General features: G+C 50.3%; 1 protein-coding gene across 1 annotated transcript; it reads right to left on the bottom strand.

The window, feature by feature from the left end:
• Positions 1 to 455: 455 nt before the first annotated feature.
• PKM (pyruvate kinase M1/2) lies at positions 456 to 26242 on the bottom strand. The gene is made up of 11 exons (XM_079700329.1): positions 26186 to 26242; positions 15363 to 15544; positions 14699 to 14790; positions 11344 to 11475; positions 10690 to 10876; positions 9692 to 9962; positions 8211 to 8361; positions 7659 to 7811; positions 3839 to 4005; positions 1919 to 2100; positions 456 to 1208 (listed from the first exon to the last, which is right to left on the bottom strand). The coding sequence occupies exons 2-11, from the start codon at positions 15514 to 15516 to the stop codon at positions 1102 to 1104; spliced, it is 1596 nt and encodes a 531-aa protein (XP_079556455.1). The 5' UTR covers positions 15517 to 15544; positions 26186 to 26242; the 3' UTR covers positions 456 to 1101.
• Positions 26243 to 26274: the final 32 nt, after the last annotated feature.

A 26274-nucleotide genomic window follows, 5' to 3' on the forward strand; every position in this document is an offset into this window, starting at 1 on the left:
AAAACAGAAGGGGCACAAAGGGAGCCCAGGGTTCCACAAATATTCTGGAAACTGGGAGCAGAACTTGGTCTCATACTTATATCAAGGGCCTCTACTGCAGGAAGACCTAAGGTGGAGGGGCAGGACAAGGGCCACTTTACTCCTGGTTTACCCATGAGCAGGAGGGAGGGGGCCTTGTTGCTGCCTTCTCCAATCTTTGGTCCAAATAAGCTGTTAAAATTTCCCCAGCTGCAGGAGCTTTTAGACCCCAGGGTGCTGAAAAGGGTACCCTATATTCTTAAGACAGTCAGCGACTGCTTCCCCAGCACGTCTGCACCCCAGGGGACAGGATGGCAGGTGGCCTGAGTTGTTACACAGGAATACTCACCAGGAGCCACAGGGCTCTTACCATTTTCACCCTACTCAGAGGGCAGGGTTCAACCACCCGCCCCCCCATCAGAAAAAGAGAGGAAAGAGGTGCTTCAGCTGTTGTTTATTGACATACAGGTAGGCTCTATAGCAACAGGCCTGGAGGCAGCTGCAGTAGTGAGGGAAATGGAAGGTGGAGGGTGGAGTGTTTGTCTGCACCAACAGTCGAGTGAAGGAACAGAACTGCACAGTGCACAACAAGGTGGGAGTGAGGGAGGCTGAGGGGGCTGGAGAAGCAAGTAAGGGCCAGGGCCGGAGTCTGCTTAAACTGGAACCTCTGCCCCATTCCCTGAGGCCCCTACTCTTAGCCGACTATCTCCTGATCCCACGCCAGGGCTGGGAGTTCTCTGGGTATCCATTTTCTACAAGAACTGAATCGAGTACACAAAGGAAGAGAAGCAGGAGCTGTTGCCCTCTATGTGAAGCTCTGGGGCCTCCAGTCCTGCCTGCACCCCTCCTTCGTCCCTTGCTCAGATGGGGCCACATGATGGGTGGCCCAGCTCTGAACTACCCCACCCAAGCAGGGTCTTAAAAACAGCCGTGTTTCACAGAGGCATTAATCTTCTTCCCTGGCGTCCCAGCCCACCAGTGCCACACCACAGCCCCAAGTGAGCACTACAAGCATTGCTGGCCTAATGGATGGGTTGGGGAAGGGGGATGGGACAGGGGCTGGAAGAGGGGCTCTGGGGCCCATCACGGCACAGGAACTACACGCATGGTGTTGGTGAAGCCAGAACCAGGGCGCCACCCGGTTAGCACAATGACCACATCTCCCTTCTTGAAGAAGCCTCGGGCCTTGCCTGGAGGAAGAGAAGAGGGGCTGGTGAGTGAAGAATCAAGCCAAGAAGGAATGCACCTGGGAGACTGCCCCACAGTCAGAGGAAGCTAAGCAGGGCTGACGGGCCTTTACTCCCTTACACCACAAGGTGGCGCTAGGCTCACAGCCCAGGCAAAGGGGATGAGGGAAGCCTTGATATATCCTTACGGCTCAGATGGCAGAGTCGGCAGGGACCTTTGGACATCATTCATTTTCTACTCTAGAGGGTGGAGAGCCCAGCCCAAGGTCACAGCTAGCTGCTTCCTCTCATCACATGATATCCTACTCTTATACTGGGACAAAGGCCATATGAATACATAATTTGTACGTGTGCTGGCCCCAAGTGCAGGAGCTCTGGCTAATTTTATGAAAAACCTCAATAATGAGCAGATGCCAAAGAATGGACAGCCCCGATTATCGAGGATCCTTTGCTTTGGATCCCAGACTGGAAGAGAGTGAGGAGAGAACCTGGGGTGTTCAGCCCCACAACTCAAAGGCCCCTCTTCCCTCCTGGGCTCAGCCCAGGACTCCAGGGAATGGGATGAAGGATTCAGAGAATATTCCCAGTGAGGACAGCTAGGGCTCTTGCACCCAAAGGCCAACATGTTCCCCTTTCTATAGGGTCTCAGAGAGACCAGTACTCAGGCACCTTCTCCACCCCTCCACCTCTAGCCCTTGCTCCCAGCCACGCACCAACATTCATGGCAAAGTTCACCCGGAGGTCCACGTCCTCAGCCCAGGCCTCCTGCACTGGGTCCTTACACACCACAGGGAAGATGCCGCGGTACAGGTGGGCCTGGCGAGCTGTCTGGTGATTCCGGGTCACAGCAATGATGGGGGCCCGGGGGCGATATCTGGCCACCAGATGTGCAGACCTGAGATGGGGGACAAGCAGACGAGAACTGTTAAACAGTGTCCCAGGAAGCTCCTCAGGGCCTTCAGCAACAACTCACCCTCTAATCCAACTCCCTATGCCAGCCTGAGGCTCTCTGGCCATTTCAACATCTGCTGCCAAGACTGGGACGGCTCATCATCCTGTATCGTCCACAGCACATAATTCTTCATAGCTATGCTACCCATCTGCCCTACCCACCTCCCAACAGGCCAGGGCCCCAGGATCATGCCGACCCAGCAAGGTCAGTTTCCCCCACTTACCCCACATGGCCCGTACTTGGCAGCAGCTACAAGCCAAGCAACATGGGAATAGCACCTGACTCTTGACATTTGCAAGAAAACAGGAGCAGGGCCCACCAGTCCCCCTTGGAATCTACAACGCAAGTCTTCCCTATTGCCATGCCCTCTCCTGACTCCACGTGACCCCCCGGGTCCCTGAAACAGTCCCAGCAACTGGGCTGTAGAGCCCCACAGTCAAACCTGAATATCTAAGTGAGGCTTAGAAATATAGGTGCTACCCAGGAGGCAAGACCAGGGGATGGGAGTGTCAGTGGGGGAGGCTATGCCTGTGAAGGTCCCTCTGGAGGGGAGAGGACCCCTGTACAGCCCCAGAGCCAGGTGCTTCCTTCAGCACTGACACTGTACACGTGTGGCTGCAGATGTGCCTCGGGAGGTAGAGGGGCCTGCAGGGGGAACTTGGGCCTGGAAGCTGTGAGGACACTCAACAGCTGTCAGGGAAACTTAAGCCATGTCACAGCAGAGGGTGCCCTGCGTTAAGGCCTGGCCTCCATACAAGGCTTTCAGAGGGCAGCAAGTGCTAAAGTCAGGACTCGCTGAGTGAAATCCCAGAAGCCTGGAGCTAAAAATAGCCAAGTAGCAAAGGCTGGACTTTTTCACAAAGGTCAACCCAAATGGTGGGAGCTTTTCATCCTGAGCCCTCTACTGAGGGCATCTGCACACATCGTGTGTCCTGGTCCTAAAGGCAATCCCATCTGCTGCTCCTTTGGGCGTGGGGCTGCCTGTCTGCTCCTCTCCACCCGCCTCCTCCAGGAAACCCTAGCTGCCCTGTGGAGGAGGAGCACACCCCAGACCCAGGGAGGGAAGCACGACAGCCCAGTGATCTGGAAGGGGCCCCGAGCCTGAGGCCGAGCAGAGGCCTCTCAGCCTGGCTGCACGGCCCAAGTGCCAGCAACACACCACGGTGACCTCTCCTGGGCAGCACCCACTTGTCTTTGGGACTCAAAGACCGATGGGACGGGTGCACCAACCAAACAGCATGTCAGCAAACAGCAGTAATTTTCCACACTGAACTTTTTAAAGAGCACATAGCAACTAGAATAATTAAAACTGGTTATCCTTTACTTTTTGAGAAAAACAGCTTTCAAATATCAACCATTTGTCATCAGTCTATCTGTCTATGTAATTAAGTCTCTAGTTCATTGTGAGGGTATAAACTTGCTTTGGACCCAAATGGTCTGACACGCCTGTGAGTGCTGCCTGGGATCCTGTCCTTCAGGCCCAGGGCAGGGGTTCTGCTCGCTCCCAGAGCCTGGCCAGGGGGCCAGGGGAGCTCCGTCCCTGCAGGGTCCCGGGCACAGGCTGAGGGGTCTTACCTTGGCTTGGTGCCATCTGAGCACCATTTAGTGCACTGCTCCCAGGACCCCCAAGGAAAGGTGCCGCCGAGCTGGGTGTTCCCAGGGAGCCGCTGCCACCTCCTACCTGCCAGACTTGGTGAGGACGATTATGGCCCCACTGCAGCACTTGAAGGACGCCTCCACGGCACCCACGGCGGCGGCTTCGGTGGGGTCACTGGTAATGGGCGACAGGCGGCGGAGTTCCTCAAATAATTGCAAATGGTAGATGGCAGCCTCTGCCTCACGGGCAATCTAGGGAGAGGCAACACCGGTCCAGAGGGACGAGAGGGGGACAGAGCTTTGTCAGAGCCGTGTCACACGGGAGAGGGAGGGGAAGAGTTGCACAGACAGCTGGTGAGGAGCGTGTCCCTGGGTGCAGGGGCCAAGAAGAGCCCAATCGCTGGAGGTTCTGAGCTAAGCGAGATCAAGACTCGCAGGAACCAGCCCTTCACCAGGCGCCTGTGACGTCGCTGTGCCTGCCGAGCTGAAGGACCCTGCGGTCCTGGCCTGCCCTGACTCCCTGGCTAGCTTCCTGCAGGTGAGAGGAGAGGTCCTGAGTGCGAGCCCCAGGTGCAGGGTTGGGCCCTGGCTGTCTTCTAGAGCGGCTGGAAGTTACCTGCCCTCGGGGCCCTACCTGCCAGACTCCGTCAGAACTATCAAAGCTGCCGCTAAACACTTATAAGAAGCCTCCACGCTGCCCATGGCCATGGCTTCCATGAGGTCTGTGGAGTGACTTGAGGCTCGCGCAAGTTCTTCAAACAGCTTGAGGTGGAACATGGCTGCCTCAGCCTCACGAGCTATCTGTAAGGTTTAGGGGGAGGGGAGGGGAGGCAAGGAAGAGGGGAAGGTACCTTAGGTTAATTGGCTAAGTCTGTCCTTCAGGCAGATGCAAAGAGGCAGGGTGATGAAAGCCCGCTTAGGGATGTGTGGAGGATTTCAAACATCAACTGCTACTGCTTCCCCTCCAACCGAGGGGAAATTGATTCTTCCGTTCTGGAAGGATCTATTGATTTTGGAAGGACTTTTTGATTGGCGGTGGAGGTGGAGGGAGACAGTATGGTGGCAGGCTCTAGTGCCTGGGCATGGAAACATGCAGAGGCTGGGCCCCCGGGGCTCCCGGGCCTACACAGCTCCCTGGCAGGACTTGACCACGCTGCCTCATGAACACAGCTCACAGGAAGGAACAGGCCTCCCTCCTCACATGGCTGTCTGGTGGTTACTACCAGGGTTCATGCCTGGCCTCCACGCACACATGGAGTGCTTGCTTGGCTTCGGACACAGGGATGCTACCAGCCTGTCCAATGGCATGCCGTGCAAGCACACTGAGCAGTGCTGGAAAACTGAGGTCAGACAAAGCCAACGTCACGCGGCTTGACGCGTTCTAAGCAGGCGGGTAGAAAATTGGCGAGCTTTGAGGTCAGGAGGAACAGCCATGTGAAGAGACAGGTGCCTGGGGAAACACGCAGATAAGTTTAACAAGACATTTGATTAATTCAAATGATTAAAAGACCCATGAGAAAGCCACTGAGTTATTTACAGACCACCTGGCTCAGATAACACCAAGAGTTAAGAAGAAAATTTAAGCTTTAGAGGGTTATAATGCAATTACCAGCATCTTAGAAAATGATGGGTGAGGGAAGAATCAGGAATACCACCTCATTAATTTGACAGGATAAGAAGATGAGTGGCAGAATTTGTTAGGTTAAAGGTTTTCTTCCTGCAAGAATGGAATGCATGCAGCCCAAAAGGACAGGAAACATGAACAGGAAAGAGAACCATACCTGGTACTGTCTAGCCCTTAGTTAAGGGATATCAACTGCATCAGTGAGATAAAGGAGAAAGCAGTGGACAGGTAAGAGGGGAAGCTGTTGGCCAGTGTTAACTGGTGACATGGACAGGAGAGGCCTGTACCAACTGGCCCAGACCCCATAACTTATCTCCTGAGCAATGCCATGCAATCCCAGTCTTGCAGTTCTAAGGTGTCTGTCTGTTCAAAGGAAAGACTGGGGTATGGAAAAACAGACATGGGTTCAGAGCCCAGAGTCTGGTTCTTAGACTGTGACCCCAGTACAGGCCCCACATGGATACCTGTCTTGATCTCCTGCTAGATGAAGTACCATGAAGTACCACGCAGGAGAGAACACTGGCTTCGGAGTCAGCAGATCTGGGTCCAAACTCAAGCCCTATTACCATGTACCCTCATCTATAAAATGGGGTGACATCTATCTCACTGAGGTTATGGAGATTACGTCAATCTACACAAGGACTTAACAGACATTTAATAAGAGTAGTGAAATTTAACGCTAAGGCTATAATTAAACATATCCCATTGAATTCATTTCATAAATAAGGCCTTGAGAGGTTAAATTTGGTAGAGACATGAAAGTCCCTACAGTCTATGTGGTTTCATGGTTCCATAAATCAGGTCAAGGTCACTCTCGCATCTCAGAGGCAATGGGGCCACACAACTAAGCAAGGCAGTTATAGAGAAGGGATGATGTGTGGAGACCCATAAACACAATGGCAGCCACTCTAGAGGGGAGAGGTTCAAGGTCCACTGTCCCCCAGGAGAGAGGAAGCATTCACCACTGGGGCAGTTGTGAGAATGACCATGAGCCCAGAGTGCATGAGCATCTGTGACAGCAATCATGTCACACACACAGAGGGTGGTATATCAGCCAGGAAACACAGCTGTCCCAGGGACAGGGATTGGTCTCTACCAATTTCATTATGGGCAAATCCACCCAGGGTGCCAAGGACAGACCAGAAGACATCTGTAGTCAAGATGTCTTGTTTCATGCCTGAAAAAGTATTTAATGTAACTCTCATGTCTTCTCTGGAAGCCATCTAAGCCTAATAATCACATAGAAAATGAAGGAAGAAAGGACGATTATCTAGTCCAGACGTTCTTTTGGGGGGATTGTTTTAAATCTGGGGGAATGCAGGGGAAGGGGTGTCACACAAAGGGCTTGGGGTCCTTTGTTGGCTGGAAAGCGAATAGGAAGGTTAAAGAAACACCGTTTCAGGGTAAGAGGCAAGTTCACTGAGCTATACATTATCAACAGCGACCTAGGGCTGTTGTGAAAGTTCATTTGCAACACTCGTTTTCCCAGGCCTGATGACCCATCTTGTGTTAACTCTTTAGTAAGCTCTAGAGCAGGAGCAGCCAGGCTGTGGGACATGGCAGAGCGGGAGACCCTTGAAAAGCTAGCTCCCACAGGAGAAAGAGGAGTGGCCTCCAGGGCTCCTCCAGATGCTCTCACCCCAGGGCCAGGTGGGATCAGCCAGCCTTCCACCTGTTTCTATTTGTGGGCCTGTCACCCATCACTTAAACCCCACTTTTTAGTCTAGGGCGAGTGCAACAGCTCAGCAAAGCAGGCGCTGCTGCAGGCACCATGCAAGGCCAGCCTGCAGCCAAGTCAGTGCAGGCAACAGCCTCCAGTGCAGGCCCAGAGGCCCCCGTCAGGGAGGCACCTGGCTGGGGACAGGTGGGGAATCAAAATGGAAGCCGAACAGGACAGCTGCGAGCAGGAGCTCTTGGCCTTTTCCAGAACAGGGCAGAGGTACTCAGGTCCTCTAGGCTGTCCAGAGGAAGAGGTACAGATATCCCAGTACTTGAGCCAAGGGAAGGATTCACAGTCCTGCAGACAGGAGTGACTGTGCTATGGCTGATGAAGAAGGCCGCCTCCAGAACAGAAGGAACTAGGAGACGGGTGTGGGCAGGCAGGCAGAACAGAAAAAAGACAAGACACCTCCACGCCCCCAGAGCACACACCTCCTCACTCTGCTTGTGACTTGGAGAATAAAAGATCGTGGGCGCAGAAGCCTAAAAGGTGTCGCTCTGTGCCAGAGCTCGCCTCCATACCAGCCCCAGCCAGGGTGATAGGCGGGCCCCAAGAACTCACCAGGTGTTGCATGCGCACAGCTTCCAGCGGGTAGTCCCCTTTGGCCGTCTCTCCAGACAGCATGATGCAGTCGGCCCCATCCAAGACTGCATTGGCCACGTCACTGCCCTCAGCCCGGGTGGGGCGAGGCTTCTTGATCATGCTCTCCAGCATCTGGCAGGGGACAGGGTATTCGTGAGACGTGGCCTGGGCTGTTTTCAGACACAAACTGACCCCCTGGATCATGTGTATGTGCAGAGTACAGCTCTGTGTAGGTGCACGGGGCAGGGGAGGGGTGGTGGGATGGGTGTGTGTGTGTGTGTGTGTGTGTGTGTGTGTGTGTCCTCCAAAGCTTCCCTGTGGTGTGTGTGTCTGTGTGTCCTCCAAAGCTTCCCTGTGTGTGTGTGTGTGTGTGTGGCCTCCAAAGCTTCCCTGTGGTGTGTGTGTGTCTGTGTGTGTGTCCTCCAAAGCTTCCCTGTGTGTGTGTGTGTGTGTGTGTGTGTGTGTGTGTGTGTGTGTCCGTCCTCCAAAGCTTCCCTGTGCAAGGATGCAAACTCGGGAAGAGGCACATACCTGCGTGGCGCAGATGACAGGCTTCCCAGCTCGGTTGCACCGCCCAATCACCATCTTCTGAGCAAGAAAGACCTTCTCTGCAGGAATCTCAATGCCTAGATCACCACGCGCCACCATGATCCCATCACTGGCTTCCAGGATCTCATCAAACCTGACAGGGAAGTTGGAAAAAGAGAGAGGTTATATGGAACAGGGGCCACAAGTAAGGTGACGCAAAGGAAGTTTTCCTGGGATTCTCTGACTTAGCCATCCTTGCACCAGGACAACTACCCACGACATCCTGATGGATGCATGGAGGTGGTGGGGCGTTCCAGCTACTTCAGTCCCCCAAAGGGGGCCAGCAGTTCTGCTTGTTGGGCTTCTTCAGCACCAGTATGGACACGTCACTGGGGGAAAGGGGAGGGGACGAGGTCTCCTCCAAAGTCCCATAGGCTCATTTCCTCTCCATCTGCATCTTATGAGGCCCCTCTTAAGGTGTCTCTCTACCATCTTCATTCCAGTTGGCACTTCCAGGGCAGAAAGGGAACCCAAGGCGGCTGACTGTTCCTGACACAAAGGTCCGTGGCCTCTCCAAGCCAAGGACACTTGAGGGCTGCTCCTTCAGGGGGCCCCCTCCAACTTGCTGAAGGTATGAGAATATGGCTTTGCCTGACCTGGAGCCAAGGTCAGCAAGCACCCATGGCTTATCAGGATGGCACAGGGAGGACCCCAAATTTCCCGGTACAAAGGACATCGACACAAAGCTGAGGATGGAAAGGTCACAACAGGATGACTGCTCCCCCCACTCTTCCCAAGCACACACCTAATCCCCACAAGTAGGTGTGGGGTGTCAGCAGCGCTGGGTTCTAGTAGGGAACCAAAGAGGAACAGATGTCACCCAGCTGGCCTTACTCATAAGGCCCTACCTGGTGAGCACTAGGGAGGTGGTGGACCTGTGCTGGGACAATGTGGACCTGGAGGAGGATGGCATACTTTCCCCTCAGAAGCAGATACCATGCCAGAGCTGGCCCAATCACCAAGCCGGCTGCTTTCTAAGGCAAGACAAGGAGGCCCACGCTTCAGTGTCAACACCAGGCCCCGAGCTTCCACAGGGCTCCCAAGGGAGGGAGTCCCTTCCTGAGAGCCTGCTGTCTTCCCCCTTGGTGGTCCCCAATTCCAGCAAACAAAGGCAGTGTCAGGAGTGCAGCACAATGGCTCCTGAGCCTGGAAGCAGTGACCCTGTCCTCTCCAATGCTGGTCTCTGGGCTCATGGAACAACATCAAGATGCTCGCACCCCAATCACCTGGGAAGCTTTTGTTTTTTCCTTGAAATACCAATGCCTTCCACTCCCCCTCGTAGGATATTCTGATTCAGTGGGTCTGAGATAAGCTTGAGAGTCTCATTCTGATGGGCAGGTAGCCAAGTATTCACAGGATATATCGTGCTCTTCAGAAAGCTGGGCTGGGGCTGAAGGAGGCAAGGGACAGTCGGGTGGACTTACCTCCGAACTCCCTCGTGATTCTCAATTTTGCTGATTATCTTGATGTTCTTTCCTTTCTCTCCCAGGACATTCCTGACTGCATGGACATCAGATGCCTTGCGGATGAAAGACGCAAACACCATATCCACATCCTGCTCTACCCCAAACTTCAGATCCTGGATGTCCTTTTCTGAGACGGCAGGCAGGTCCACAGCAGCCCCGGGTAGGTTCACACCCTTCTTGCTGCCCAAGGAGCCACCATTCTCCACCTCCGTCACCAGGAAGTCAGGACCTGTGTGAAATGGAGTAGGTACGAGAGGCAGAGCCACAGGGGCAAAATTGTCCTCACCAGGAAGCAGGCTCTCCCCAGTACAGAGAGCTGGGCAATAGCACACGGTGGGTGCTGGAGCCACACTGCCAGGGTTCACGTCCCAGCTCCACTGTGTAACCGTGGGCAAGTCAATTAACCGCTCTGTGCCTCAGGTAAATAGGGATAATAATATCTACTCATAAGATGGTTTTAAAATTCAAACAAATTATCATGTAAGATGCTCAGAATAGTGCCTGGCACTTAAATGTTAGCTTTCATTCCCAGGCACACTGGAGTCCTCTACGTATCCTACTGAGGGGATGGAGGAGGGAAGCAGAAACCCTAAAGTAGTGAAGATGAGTAAAGGAATCTCGGGAATTCTCTGGCAGTCCAGTGGTTAGGACTCCACGCTTTCGTGGCACACAGCCCAGGTTCAATCCCTGGTTGGGGAACTAAGATCCCACAAGCTGTACCGCAAAGCCAAAAAAAAAAAAAAAAGAAAGAAAAAAAGAAACCTTCTCATCTCCTCCCCAAGAGTTCAGTTAAGTTGGAGTGAAATCTGTTTTTGAGGCTAGGAGTTTATTATAAAAGGAATTTCTGAGAATAGAGACCCAATCTCACTGCCAGCCAAATAAGCTATCTTCTACCAGAGAAACTTAGAGACGGGAGCTGGTTTTAGGCAATTAGACCCTGACTCTCGCGTACGTACCTTTCTGCTTCACCAGCAGGGAAATAAGGCCGTCATCCACGTAGATCTTGCTGCCCACATCCACCACCTTGCAGATGTTCTTGTAGTCCAGCCACAGGATGTTCTCGTCACACTTTTCCATGTAGGCGTTATCCAGGGTGATCTTGAGTGTAGCTCCCTTCTTCAGCTCCACCTCGGCGGTGCCGCTCTGCAGACAAGACAGTAAACCACAAGTCCAAAGAAGCCGGGCCCTCCTAGCGGGAGAAGACAAGCTCTTTCCTCCAGGGAACAGGAGCAAATCTCAGCTGCAAATAACAATAAAGCCTTTTCCTTTGGAAAGAAATAATCAGACTGTCTAACTTAGTATATTTCAAGGAAATAACCCAAGAGAAACCTAGAATGTTTTAGTTATACTATTTAATGATATGGGAAAAGAGACAAAGAAATTGCTCCCCCAAGTTAGAGACTTGGAAGTAGGTTTGGAGTGTAAAAGAGGTTCCTTTCTGGTATTGTTTCTTAGCGAAGTAGATCAAATCAAGACTTCTTACAGTGATGGATAAAACTCTCATTTATAGACCTAAACTCTGAGAAACGTGGCTTCCAGCTGGGACAGACTGCTGAGGATGTCTCTGGGGTCCCCTGCACCTTTCTCCAGCTTCTCCCCAGGATACTCACGCCCTTGATGAGCCCGGTTCGGATCTCAGGTCCTTTAGTGTCCAGGGCCACAGCCACTGGCCGGTACAGAATGGGGTCAGAAGCAAAGCTTTCCGTGGCTTCACGCACGTTCTTGATGGTCTCTTTGTGGTACTGGGGGAAAGGAGGGGAGATGATAAGTGTCCTCCCACACACTAGGATCTAGGACCGGCACTGAAGCTGATCACTCAGGAAAGAGCTGTGGCTGTTCTAGACCTCCACCTCCAGCATATACACTCACGCTGCCCACTCCCCGAGCATCCTCTACCGGCTTACGTCAACCCCCTTTGGCCTCTACCCACTTGTACCACAGCCCTCACCCACTCTAAGGGCAAATCTTAGGAACTCTGGAATATTTACGTTTTGGTGGCAAGACATGTCAACATAAAAGAGGCTTGTCTCCCTTTTCCCCCTCTAGATTCATCAAATACCCTCAGCAAATAAAGCAGACGACTGGGGTAAAAAACCTAGGACTTCTATCTGGATAATACTGATCTGGCCATCAATGTCAGACTGATAGATCTGGTAATTCTGAGCTTTTCCTCTACTGATTACAACTGCAATTCAAACAGTTATTTACTTAAGCTAACAGTGGCCCAAGCTAAATAACTCACTGCTAAGGTCACGCAGGCCTAGTTCTGACAATCACACTTCCTGCAGTCTGATCAGAAACGGAAGTGGAACAGAAAGAGATGGGAATACGCCTTTCTCCGAACTAACTGACCTTTGCCATTTCTCACTTGCAACAAATCCTGGCTTCACTCTCGCCTCTGAAGCCCTTTCTCTTTTTCCATTTGCCATTCCTGTTTGACTAAAAAGGGACTCAGAGCCAAGATATCAAAAGTTCTTCGTGGGGGCTTCCCTGGTGGTGCAGTGGTTGGGAGTCCGCCTGCTCATGCAGGGGACACGGGTTCGTGCCCTGCTCCAGGAAGATCCCACATGCCGCGGAGCGGCTGGGCCCGTGAGCCATGGCCGCTAAGCCTGAGCATCCGGAGCCTGTGCTCCGCAACGGGAGAGGCCATAACAGTGAGAGGCCCGAGTACCACAAAAAAAAAAAAAAAAAAAAAAAGTTCTTCGTGGTATCAATGTGGCACTACTAGTAACAGAGGCTCCCAATTCAGCACTTTGTGGGCCTCGTCCTTCAACCACCTCTGTCCAGGAGAGCAGCACCTGAGAACAGGAGGTGGGAAGGGAGGGGTAACACGTTTCATCCATCAACGCTGTCCTTGTGGAAGCTTCTAAGTGTATGTTGCTTAAAAGGCAGTATTTCTGGCCGACACGGCATTACAGAACCACACATTCAGTAAGAACACATCTTGCCCATGAGAACTGCCAAAAGTGGGGGCTAGAGACACTGTGGCAAATCTATCAAAAGATCAGATGCAGGGCTTCCCTGGTGGCGCAGTGGTTGAGCGCGTCCGGAGCCTGTGCTCCCCAACGGGAGAGGCCACAACAGTGAGAGGCCTGCGTACCGCAAAAAAATAAAATAAAAAAGATCAGATGCAACAACAACAAAACCAATAGATCAGATGTAGACATGTGGATGTCCCTCTGTCAGAGTGAGAGAGAAAAAGCAATTCCAACGCTCTGCTTAGAAGAGTCTTCAAAATTGTCAAGAGCTGGAAAAGCATGTCCCAGCCACTCATCAAACTAACACTGTTTACATTATATAATTAACATTAGAACAATTTCAGATCAGTTTCCAAAACCCTGATCCCAGGGACCACACAGTTTTATCCTGGTCAAAAACCTCAAATTAAACCCACAAGAGGCACTTGGGTGTTTTGTTTTGTTTTGTTTTTTAATCCCAACTCTAATCTGGGAAGATGAGTTAAAGCACAGATAATCTCCAAATGCCTCTTGTAGTTTAAAAAAACCAAAATCTCTGAGCCAGCCCCGCTCCAGCAGGGGCAGATACCACTCGCTCTTGCCATTTCAGAGCTGTGTGGTATTATTTTACTGGATGGAAGAGGCCATAAAGCCTAGTTAAAGGTCAACTTCTTAAAATCTATTTCTGCTACTCCCCCTGCACACAGGAGACCCTGGCACAGGCCAGCAGTAGGGATCAGTTGTGAACTGACATTCAGCCATGTCTTTAGTTCTCTCTTTGGACTAAGCTAACACTTGCAGGAATGCCTAGTGACTCTTGCCGAGGACGCCCTGCCTTTGGAAAATTACAGAATGCCATCCATGGATGTCTTAACCTGCCCAGGGTGCCTGCTGAGCACAGTTCATCTAAACTTGGTCAGGCCCCCATGATATTTGGAGGCCGGACACCTGCCAGGCCATAAACTTTATGGAACATGGGTTAGAAAACCTACAATGAAGATTCTCATGTTTCCAGAAAGGAGGAATTCACCTCTCAGACTGCACTTCCTGAGGCTTTATTTTTAGCTGAAACTGAACACCAACTTCCAAATGCCAGAGGGCAACCCCTCACCTCCTGACCTTACACAGTAGCATTTTCTTTATCCTGAACAGGAAATACAGAGGTCAAGAGGAGGGAAAGTTTGCCTCCCCCATTCCTCCTCTGTTAATACCATGATGAAATCCCATGGCCTGTGGTTGAACCTGAAGGTTAGGCACTGTCCCTCAGGCTGGTCCCACACTCCTCAAAATGAATTTGTTCTGATCTTGGGAACAGAAGCACGAATGGAGCACTTCCCAGTAGCTGCCACCTGGTCCCTGGGTAAGGTCCAACGAGTCAGGTCAGCTCATCAACAGCCCCAGCACTAAGACACTCCTACCAGACTGCTGGGGAAGTATGCTGACTTTACTTTATTTTAATGTATCAAAACCCCCGGGAAGGGACAGGCTGGGAACACAATGCTGATTAGGTAGGGTATTATATGCCAGATAGTGTTAGTGCATTAGACCCAGTCTTCACTTGCAATAATGGAAACCCTTCTCCTGGACCTGCCCAGTTTATCTTGGGTCTAAACTAGGCCAGAATAACCTGCAAGGTAACTTACTGGTTCATCACTGCAGTTATGAGCTGTTACAGAAACCCTGGGGCAGGAGTGTCAAGCTCCATGGGTTAGAGGAGTTTCCAGGAGAACCCTTGCACACTTTCCTTGCTGAGGGCTAATGGAGCACAGGTGTTGGGGAGAACCAGGGCCAATTACAAAGGAGGTCCTCTTTGCTTGAGGAGACCTGGCCACTTGAGATGGCAGGAGACAGGGAAGAGAAAGTAGGGATGGGCTGGTGAAGACAATCTTCCCACTGGCTGTAAAACCCACACTTTCTTGCCCAGTCCACCCTGGCTAAATGAACATGACATCCCCACCCCATTTCCTACAAGCTGCCCCAGTGGCCAAACTAGCCAGCCGAGGCACACCTCATGAGTTCCATGAGAAAAGTTCAAACGAGCCACGTTCATTCCAGACTTAATCATCTCCTTCAGCGTCTCCACTGATCGGGAAGCTGGGCCTAGTAGGAAAAAAAAAAAAAAGTTTTAAAGTCATTAAGTGTTAATTATCCAAAGGAGGAATAACACTTTAAGTTTGCTTCAATTTAAAGAACTCTTGATAATTTTTACCCCCAAATAACTCAAAATTCTTTCAAAAACATACATATGACTATTATTGTGCTAGCCTACTTTCTTGATTTAGAAGGACATCTCCCATTTCCTTCAAATTCTACAGGCTCCATCTAATTAGGAAAGCCTAGGTAAGTCTTGGCCAGCCCTTTATGCTCTCCCTGAAACCCAGCCAGATGTCCAACTACAGAATTCTGGTTGTACAGAGCATGTCAAAAAGATCCTTCCCTAGATCTCTGAGATGCTCTACTAAGGAAGATACCCTCTAAATTTTACCTTTAGCAGAACGCAGAAAGCATAAAGAATTCTTTACTGCAAACTCCTCTGACCAGTTCTCATAAGAATCTCTGTAGCATCTTGCTCAGTACCCAGGTCTGCCACATTTATTTAGTCTTTTCAGGAGAGGAAAGGTCACTGTCTCAGGAAGCCCATGTTTCGGGGGGAGGGGGCACCCCCCACTCACCAATGGTGCAGATGATGCCGGTGTTCCGGGCCGTGATGGGCGGCGAGTCAATGTCCAGGCGGCACATGTGCTCCAGGAATGTGTCAGCCATGGCCGCGTGCAGCTGCTGGGTCTGAATGAAGGCAGTCCCGGCATCACTATGGGGCTTCGACATGGCTTCTGAGGTCTTGGGTCCAGGCGAGCTGAAGAGAGTGATCAGTTTGAGAAGCCTGAGGCGGCTATAATACACAGCTTGACACAGGAAGCTGCTTCCTGCTTACACATTAACTCAACAAGCATGCTTTGCTCAGAAGCCACAGGGAGCCCCGCCACACTCTGGCTGTGTGGGTGCTCCTCAAGTCAGGCCACGGGCTCACGTTATTGTGAGCAAGTGGAAAAGGCCTCAAAGAACAAGTTAAAACCACGTACCCAACACGTGTACGTCCCAGGCATCCACTGTAAGCATGCCTCCCTTACACTGGGCTAATATCTACCTCAACAGCATCCCTGCTAATCCTATAAAAATAACATCAATTTACATGCACTGCAGGAGCTTCCTCAAAAGGAAGTTGCAACCAATCTTCCAGGGATATAAAAACTCATCCCTAGTTTAGTACCTTGGTGAATCTAGAACTTTGTATGAAAAGCTGTCTCAAAGCTACAAACATCTGCTATGGGGAGGGGCACCCACACTTCCTCTTAACAATCCCCAACCAAACCCAGAGTGACTTTCCTGGTCATAGAGACAACCACTATCCAGGCAGTCCTCCTAGTTCTGGAGTCCTAGGTTTTCACTAACCCACAGGACCACGTAAGTCCATTACTCAATTCATCCTAGGCTGGAGAGTAGGTCCCAGCCCATTGACAAGCAATAAAAACCATTCCCTGGACAGGAAGCAAAGTTCAGCCAGAACTCTGAATGCAAAAATCTTTCATCCCAGGAATCTGTACCTAAAAATTACATATGGTACTTTTGGTCAGAAGGACTTTAGGACGTGCAAAGCAATTTGCATCAAACCAAGGATAACCATAATGGTACTAGTCTGGTTCTAAAATTATTACAATTACATTAACAGGAGAGTTGCACTATGAAGAAATTAACGCTTGTCAAATCCTTCCCCCAGCTGATCTTCTAATGCACCACCCGATTCCCTTTCTAAGACTGACAAGTACGCCACTCGCAGTGACAAAGACCATCTGTTCCAGGTAATTAATCAGCCCAGGTCACAATCCTGAACAGGGGCACAACTGCCCCCGACCTTTGCTTTTCTTCATTACTGACTTTACAACTAAACTCACTCAGCCGGTTAGTTAGCTGATTACAGACAGAGACTTGAGAAGCTTCCAGGCAGTGTTTCAAGAACCATCAGGGAAGGATGTGAGCCAGAAGCCTGACATGCCTCATCAGAATGCCATTCCTTTCCTCAAGTTTTCAGACCAAGGGTTACTCCTTCTCAAATCCTTTGCCCAAGTGCTTCAGCCCAGGCTCAGGAACAAGCCCTTCTTTCGCCCTGTCCCACCACCTCCTAAATCTCAGGGCTCCAAATCAAGGCACCCCATACATGTAACCCTTACTCTGTCTCCTCCTCCATCCCCGACTCTGTGGCCTCTCTGGGTGGCTCGAACAAAGCATCCATCTAAACCCATCTCTGCCACCCTCGAGAAGTCCAGAAAAGCCCAAGAAGCTTTGCGACCAGTTGTGAGTGAATTTCCTGTAAGCTATTGAAAACTGATGGCTACAAGTCCCCAGCTACAGAAACTAAATCTTTAAAAACGAGTAAATAAGATACCAGCTAACTATTCCACGTGGCATATATACTGTTCCTTTCAATATGTTTCCTAACTCCCTACAACATACCAGGTACCAAAATGAAAACAACATCCTCTCCTCCGTGACCTATTTGGTTTTGTATCCCTTAGCACCAAGTACTTGGGGGTATTCCAGTTGTTTATTGAATGATGTTTCAGAGTATCTTAATGCCTCTTTGTCAAAATCAAAGTTATACCTATGTCCCTTTCCCCACCAAATCCGAGGAACTTTTGAATTCCTGACAGCACGGCCTGGGCAGCCAGGGTCCCTTTACCTGCACTCACGGTTGAAGTAGGGTGTATATAGCTCCAGAGCACCTGGGCTTAGGTGAGTCTGGCTGTTAAGGGAACATTACTGAAGAGATGGTGCCCGGTGGCACACCAAGGCAACTGGAACACACAGGCCTTGCTGTGGCCTCCAGGCGAAGGGAGTCATCCAGTCCGAGGACTGTATTGTGATCTCAATGAGTGGGTTGAAGTAACTAACCTGACTCTTCTTAAAAATCATCAGTTGGATCTTCTCTAGACCTGAGATGTTAGGGTCTCCTTGCAAAGACCCGGCTGGGGCCACTGATTGTGTCACACCTTGTGTTCTCTGGGCTTGGGCTTCCGGTGACAAAATGCTCTTTTTTTGGCTCAGGGTGGCTCCTTGGTCCCACCTGCAAAGACTGCTCGGAGCTGAGAAAGGCTTGCCCTGAAGAACTGTATAAGGACTAAGGTAAAAGCTGAGTGCACCTAAAGCTCTTTGGGGTAATGGAGAAACTACCTTAAGAACCAGGTATCCAGGTAGTAGTAGGTAGTAGCTGTTCCTAGAGATTCAGCTATGTTATAAATGAAAACACAGAAGCCACCCAAGAAAATACCAAGAAACTGGTAACAGAAAATTCGCAGGTAAGACAGTTCTTAATGGCTCCTTTGCAATGCTTTATCCCCTCCCCTAACACCCCAAAGATTGCCTTCCTTTAAAGTCTCTTTAAACCTTGGTTTACTAACATTTCACTATTCTATACAAGAACCTGGTCCCTCTCCCTTTTCTTTGTGGGGGTCGGGAAGGGGCAATAAATTAAACATACATAACAGGACTGGAAGGATATCTAACAAAATATTATCAACATGTTATCTGGGTGGTAGGATTATAGCAAATTGCAAATTTCTTTCTTCTCCTTACTAAAAAATTTACTGATACTAAACATTTTCATAATAAGAAAAATTACAAATGTACCTCTTCTAACATGATATATTTAAAAGCATTCTGGTAAAAGTGTTGGAATTAAAACAAATGTGAAGCTCCCCGTTCCATTATTCAACTGCTGCTCTAGGTACTTCAGGAATATTCTAAACACAGTAGAGGTGGGATAATGCATCTTAGGCCCTAGATCACAAATGCACTGCAGGATAGTTTCACTGACCTAAGAAGGTCAACCTTGGGAATTCCCTGGTGGTCCAGTGGTTACGACTTGGCACTTTCACTGCTGGGGCCTGGGTTCAATCCTGGTTGGGGAACTAAGATCCTGCAAGCCACACAGCACAGCCAAAAAAAATAAAAAATAAAAAGTCAACCTTGATCTATTCAGAATCTCAAAGTGCAAAAAAAAGTAAGTTAATATGGTCCATAGGACAACTCTGTGCCAAAAAACCTGTTAGTCACATGCCCAAATCCAACAAAATTCTTTTCCTATTTAGTCTGTCCTCAAGCATCAGAGCAAAATCTCTGTGACAAGGATATTCTGGTACAGAAGGGCTGCCTCAAGGACAGGAGATGCTATTAACAGATACAATTATACTGGGCTCAAACACTAACCCTATTGCACCATCTCAAATTAAATCTGAGGTCTGCAAGCTCTGATCTTTTGCTTACCCAGGTTACTAGGTACAAAAATAACAAGTGAAATTTTGTTTGAGTGCATTTGCACACCAGCAATCCAAAAGAGCTGGCTTATCAGCAAGTCCATCCACATTCCTACAAGATCTCACCACGTCCTTAAAGCCCTCTACCAAACTAGGGACTTCATGTCTCATGCCCAGGTCACCAACTGGTTTTCTATCCCCTCAGGCTCTGCCCCGGAGCCTCCCTTGCAGGGAGGGTCAGGGCTCTCCTGCCCAATGAGCCTCTTCTCCGGAGCACAAGCTGCCCATCCTACCTAAAACACACTCTGGACTCTCCCCCAGCCCCTGGACAGCAGCCTCAGCGGTGGTTTCTCAGGGCAGGCCTCTGGGAAGAGCTGCCCTCCCTCAGGCTGGCTGTCTGCACAGTGCCTGCCAGCAGACACGGCCAGCTCATGCCAGTCTGACTCACTACAGCATCCTCCTCTGCAGGAGGCACAGACATGCAGAGGCAACCTCCAGCCAGCCGTGGAAGTCCAGCATAGCCACTGATGGCGGGCAAATGCTGTGCCCAGGTATGGGAGCCTTATTCTTGAGCCTGAGCTCCTGCTGTAGGACCTTCCTCAGAGCCATTTCTCCTCTGTGAGAAACGAGACACCATCAGAGGTCTCAGTGTGTGTGGGCCGAAAGGACGGAGCAGGCACAGTCACAGCTCAGCTCCAGGGGCCCCTACTCCCACCTTGCCTTTCTCAAGTGGCTCCTGGCTCTTTAAAGCTATAGTTTTGTTTATGCCAGACACAATTCTTTGGTCACTCTTCAGAAACCTGAGGGTGAAAATCATAAAAGAAAAAATACCCAACACCACTTAGTGTCAGTACTGTTGGCAGGTTGTTCTGGGAAAGAATCACGCTTCACTCCACCAATTCTAGCTTTCACAAAAGCCCACATCATTCTGCCCTAGTAAACCAGCCTGGCCTATGAGCCCGCACCTGCATAAAATCTTTATTTAACCAGCCAGGGCTCCCTGCACCAATTTTTGCTCTGATGCCAATCTCACCATACAGACTAACTCAATAATGATGGCACCTGGTACCTATGATTGTGTTTCTCACTCATCCATTTGCTACGTACACCTCTTAAGTTTACAAGCCAGCATGAAGGTTGGATTCCCAAATCTTCAGAACACCAACATCCATTAGAAAGTTTGCACCACAACGTGTTGGACAAGGCATTCAGGCCAGCCTGCTCTCTAGGAGCTCTGTTCCTAGATGATGGAGCAGAAAAATGTAATTCCCAAGACTGGCCCTAATCTGACTATGGTAGCAAGATCAAAATGGGTGCTTGGCAAGCCACAGAACCCAATAAGGTCTGAAGTGAATGGCTGTTCATCCTCATATACAGTTAAGAGTAATGACAACAGTATTTGCATATGGAGTAGGGCAAGGACAAGCAGTTTTTAGCTAAGAGATGGGAGTTATATTAAGTCCATTCTACCCTCAGCAGGCCCCGTAACAGAAAGCAAAGTCTGGTGTCACCAGGTTACACAAAACAAAATGAACCCACCTGTAGGTTCAAGTAAAATTCCCTTCTCTTTTATTCAGGGCTAGAACTAAGTGACAAACATTATAAGCAGGAGCCCAAGGTCCTATTTCAAATCCGAGTGTGCAATAGGGCACAAAAGCTGATACTAAATGAGCCTACCCACAAAAGGACCACTCAACTCCAGGGCAGGAAGTCCCGGCAGAGAAACCTCTACCATCTCAGATGCCGAGGATTTGATGGCAGATGCTCGGAGAAGAGAACTGGTTCAGTCTGAAGGAGGAAGTTTAGATGAACCTTTTGCCGAGTTGTGGTCCTTACTAGGCTTAAAATTATGAAGCAATGCTTCAGGGCATGATATTTACACTCTGGAAGCAGCAAGGAACCTGGGACACTGATTTAGGGCCTTTGCAAGTCAGGTACAACACCAGGATGGGTGATGGCCTCAGCAAAGGGAGGCACTGGCTCAGCATTTAAGGGAGGCACTGGCTCAGCATTTAAAGGAGGAGCTGCCCTGCATCGCAGCTGCAGGGAGAAGGGGGGAATGAAAGGAGAAGGGCAGTGCCAGCTCTCCCAGAGCACTGACCTAGTTACTATACCTGGTCTTCCTGCAGTAACCATCATAGGTTTGCTTCTATTTTGTTTTGTTTTGAACTAAAGAAAGAAATATTAACATCTGGATTTTTACCACCCAGAACTGACCATTAATATTTATCCAGGGAATTCCCTGGCAGTCCAGTGGTTAGCACTCTGCACCTTCACTGCCAAGGGCCTGGGTTCAATCCCTAGTTGGGGAACAAAGATCCCACAAGCTGTGCAGTGCAGCCAAACAAGCTGTGAAGTGCGGCCAAAAGTTAAAAAAAAAAAAAAAATCCAGATTTTCTTTAGACTTAAAACAAAAATTTAGGGCTTCCCTGGTGGCGCAGTGGTTCAGAGTCCACCTGCCGATGCAGGGGACACGGGTTCATGCCCCGGTCCGGGAAGATCCCACATGCCGCGGAGCGGCTGGGCCCGTGAGCCATGGCCGCTGGGCCTGCGCATCCGGAGCCTGTGCTCCGCAACGGGAGAGGCCACAACAGTGAGAGGCCCGCACCGCAAAAAAAAAAAAAAAAAAAAAAAAGTTTGCCCATCTGTTGGGTGACATGTGTTAATCTGCTCTCTAATGTAATAACAAAAGAGGGATATCAGGTATCAGGATAGTTTTGTTTACCAAGTCTTTATTTCCCTGCCTCAACTAGATCAAAACTCCAGTACTCCCCCAAAATGTGTACAACTTTGTCTCATATACCATGACTGACTCAGCTGACCGAGTAATTATTTTGCACTCATCACCTGAGATAGGAGTGATACCAGTTGTCTAAAGTTAAATGTTATCTGTTGGTTGATTAAATGTTTGGAAGGGCTGGGACTCCTTTCAGAGAATTTGTTTTTTTTAAAACTGCATCAGCTGAGCTGGTCCATACTCTGAAATGCTATGACCAGCAACCTTTCTGCCCTATCATATCTGGTCTTGGCATCTCCCCCACTAAAGCCCTTATCTGACCTCCAAACACAGCTTGCTGGCGTCAGGAAAGAGAGGCTTACAGTTCCCCAGGAGTTTTGCCTATAGAAAGAACTGGGGGAGGTGAGTCGCAGAGGCCACCAGAAGTACTGCAGGCTGGCTCTCCCTCCTACGTGCAGACCAGCACAAACCAATGAAGGAAAAACGGCCGCAAGGGCGGGGCTGCACCACTTGGTGGCCGTGCCAACCTCCCCTCCTAAGCTGAGCAGTAATAGCAGGAGGCTAAAAGGTAGAGCAGAGGCTGCCTGACCACCCACGCTGGCTCACCTTCCCAAAACAGCTTCTTTAACAAAGCCCCAAATAATCAGCCTATTCATTTATCTAGTCTAAGGCTGGCTTGTGGTTAAAGAAAAAAAAAAAAAAAAAAAGGAAGTTCCCAGAAGTATGGTAGTATTACGAATGGTCTTCACTGGGAATTCCCTGGCGGTCCAGCGGTTAAGACTCGGCAGTGAGGGCGCAAAGCCCCACACCCACCCCTACAAAAAAAAAAAAAAAAAAAAAAAAAAAAGAATGGTCTTCATTTAGTTCTATTCCTATCTGTATCAGAATTGATGCTTAAAGTGATGACTCAAGGTCCTATAAGACCACTGACGAAATAAATCACATATTTCACAAGATCCTCAACAAGGTTGCAAGAAAACTCTGCTCCCATGGACAACTCAGTCTTGCGGTGTACCAGTTAACTGGGGTTTGACTGTGGATATTTTGAATAATTCAGAAATAAAGATAATGTCAAATGAGTCATTTCCCCCTACCTTCACCTCAGTCTTAGCTCTTATCCAAAATAACACACCCCGGTGTGCCTTCATAAAAGCTGAAGAAAAATAAAAACCCCTGTAGTGCAAGTTTGTAATCAAGAGTTGCATTTTTCTCTACCTTCCTGCTCTCAACCATTTCCTTATTACTTCCACTGCCTCAACATTAATAAACAGCTTTAAGAAATAATATGGCTTTTCCTGTGACCCCACATTAATGTCACAATATTCAAAGCACAGAAGCACCTCCCATAAGGTGCTAGCTCTGTCTAGAGTAACAGCTACCAAACTTGCCAAATCACTGGGGCTGCAATTCTTAAAGACCCAATAATGCTCTTGGCTAAACTGTGAATTCAACACTTAAATTATTTACTTCTAATTCAGTGCTTAAAGTGAGAGCAGCTACCCTAGACAGAAGACTAATGTCCATATATTTAGGCTCAAGTCCAGTAACTCAGAAATGAGTTCAAGGACATTCTTTAAGTCATCGTTATTCATGTCCACTACAACCCGTATTCCCAAAATGGCTGCCATGCCCACTGCACAAGGCTCAGAAATATAGGTGTGCAGACTGTATCACCTGGGCATGAGGCTCTGCCATGCTGCACCTAAGCGCAGTACAGAGAGCCTGGGGACCTCCACCAACCATTTGTCACTTAGTTGAGACACTTTTAACTGGGGGAAATGCATGCTTCATTATTTGACTCACTGAAAGGGGAGAGGGGACTTTTTAAGCCGGCAAAGACCACAATGCAGTTTCCCCACTCACCCAATCAAGAGAGTTCTCTTAAAAGCAGATAAATTCAAAGGTTGAGTCATCTTCCCCAAAGCCTCCCCCACCTACACACACAGACCTGGTGATGGGTTACATACTCTTCCCCTCAGAACAGCCCACTGCATTCCCAAGAGCATCCTCAGGCAACCTGAGGGCGAATTATTTGCTAACAATGCTGCAGTCCTGACCTAGGCCCTCCTCTCTACCCCAGGGAGTGGCCACACCCTCATTACGGCTAACAAGGAGCTACTGTCCTTTGCCTCTAATCCTAACCTCACACTTAACCAGCTGGCTGAGCAAATCCCAGAACCCTACCAGGAGTGGGTGGGAATGGAACAGGTGAAGATTTCAGTCTTGGGGTTCCAAGTTTGTTTCTACTCTTGTAGCCAAACACCAAAGGCTGCAAATCGTCCCCCTCCTGCCTTCCTTTGTCTAGAGGACCAAAGAGCCCCTGTAGCAAGTGGAGAGTTGAAGAGTAACATTATTAGTTACTCTGTAAACATTGTACCAGGATCCCGGAGGGGACTGGTTTCCAGGAGACGTCTGCTATTTAGAGAGCCTAATTCCCAAAGACTAACTATGAGTATGTGTTTGGGGATGGCAGACAGAAGAGGAGCCTTTGCGTTCAATTACGGTTTAAGTAACTGCGCTCAGTGACCAAAAGAATACATTTGGAGGCATCTCACCTGAGATTAGACACTGCACTGAGTATTCAACATATATCCATGTAGGTGTGTATATATCAACCAACCTTTTCAACAATCAAGAGGAAAAATGTTACAAGTTACACATGGGAAACTGAGGTCCAGAGGCTGAACTCCCACCATTACTCATGTCAGTATGTTAATGAGTTAAACCTGATCTATAAAAAGCCCGTTTCCACCTTCCCAATGCCTCTGTCAATCATGCCCGGACCTCAACTATCAGGCTGATTTGTGCAGAGGAGGATCAGTGTCCTGGGCTTCAAGGACACAGATAAGAAGCCAAGGGATGCCTCTCCATTACTGGGTCTTTAAATAACCTTCAGACTGGAAGGTGCTTTCCTGCTTCTTCAAACCCAGTGTGAGGCCTCCTCCCCTCAACCCCCAGCAGGAAGTGCGTACCTTCCTCACAGCACTTACCACTGATAACTTTCATGTTCTTTCCCTAATTAGACGGTGAGTTCCGTGGGCTATAACCATTTTAACCATCCTGTGTCCACGCCGCTCCCCAAAACAGCTCTTTATACACGAGTTTTTATTGAGTGAATGCAGGCACGTGGCACCAAGCTCTTGACGTATTTCTACTCTCCCCATAACCTGCTCCCACCCCAACCCGTGGCCTCTGCGCTCTACAATCGGCCGCATCTGTTAAGTAACAAGAAGCAGAGGCGGGGAGCCAGGTGAGTGGCTCGAACGCAAGGAGGCCTCTGAGCAGCATGCGGAGGCTTGTCGGGCCAGAGATGTGCTTGGCCGGTAACGGGCCCGAAGGTCAGTGGTCCGCGATCCCGCGGGGCGGGGCGATGCAGGGCGGGTCCCGGGCCGCTACGTGCAGCCCCGCCTTGGCGGGATGGAGCCCAGTAACCTCCTAGGAGCAAGAGCAGCCCTGCGGCCGCCCCATCATATTCAAGGCGGCACAAAACAGGAACGCGCCACCACAGGGCAGCCACCCTTTCTTCCTCTGCAGCAGGGAAGACCAAGAGTTACGTAACCCTCTAGCTGCGCCCCGGGCCGCCGCTGCATCTCCCGGCCGCACGCGAGCCAGCCCGCCCATCCGCAGACCACAGCACTTCGGGCGGTGACGCCGGGACGTGGGCCCGGGGCTGCAGGAGAGCCCGAGACTGGGGAACTCTGATGGAGAAGGGGACAGGACTGAGATGGGAGACCGAGGGGCGGGGGCGGGAGAGCAGGCGGACGTGACCAGAACAGAGGGGGAGGGGCGAGGACGCGGGTGGCGAGGAGGAGGCTGCAAAGAAAAGGGATGCGGTGGAGCGAACGTGACCAGAGAGGAGGGGGAGGGGCGGGAGCCAGGGCATGAATGGGGGAAGGTACGAGGAGGGGACAGAATCCGAATGGAGGAGGGACGGGGGAGCGGAGCTAAAGAAGGAGTTTCAAGGAGAGGTTACAAAGAAAGCATCAGAATGAGGGAGACACGGACAGGATGAAGACGAGAAGCGAGTATTAAGGGTGAAGGGGAGGAGGCGAGCGTGGGAGCAAAGTGGGGAGGGAGGAGGGAGACTGAGGGAGGAAAGGATCAGATTAGGGGAGAATAAGGGGAGGAAGACGAGGATGGGACCAGACAGAAGAGGGAGGTAAAGGGAGGGGAGGATGGGACCAGACTGGGGGTGGGGGAAGGTCAGGGACTGGGGCAGAAAAGGGGCTGGCTGACCCATCTGCCTTCGGAAGAAGCAGGAGCTGGGGGCTCTGAAGAGGAGGCCCTAGGCGCGAGCAGCCTTTCTCGTCTCTTCAGACCCCAACCGGGTGAATCTAATATGCCACGGATCCTGCGCCACACTGAGTGCGCAGGCGGGCCAGGATTCCGCACTGGCAGGGGGGACGGAGCCCCGGTAGGGACGGATGGCCCAATCTCTCCCCAAGCTCACCTCCGACGTCGTCCGGCTCGGGATGCGCTGCTACCGCAGAAAGGTCTGCAAGCTCGCAACGCCTCGCTCCAGTGCGGGGATCAGCTACC

Source organism: Hyperoodon ampullatus (genome assembly GCF_949752795.1).
Source record: "Hyperoodon ampullatus genome assembly, chromosome: 3".
Lineage (NCBI taxonomy): Eukaryota > Metazoa > Chordata > Mammalia > Artiodactyla > Ziphiidae > Hyperoodon > Hyperoodon ampullatus.

Excerpts from the sequence above, each read along its gene's own strand:
- PKM (XM_079700329.1), bottom strand. The coding sequence starts at position 15,516 with ATGTCGAAGCCCCATAGTGATGCCGGGACTGCCTTCATTCAGACCCAG. Across the intron at positions 9,963-10,689 it reads CCTGCTGGTGAAGCAGAAAG|GTCCTGACTTCCTGGTGACG; the intron begins GTACGTACGCGA and ends CATTTCACACAG. Across the intron at positions 2,101-3,838 it reads GTCCTCACCAAGTCTGGCAG|GTCTGCACATCTGGTGGCCA; the intron begins GTAGGAGGTGGC and ends CCCCCATCTCAG.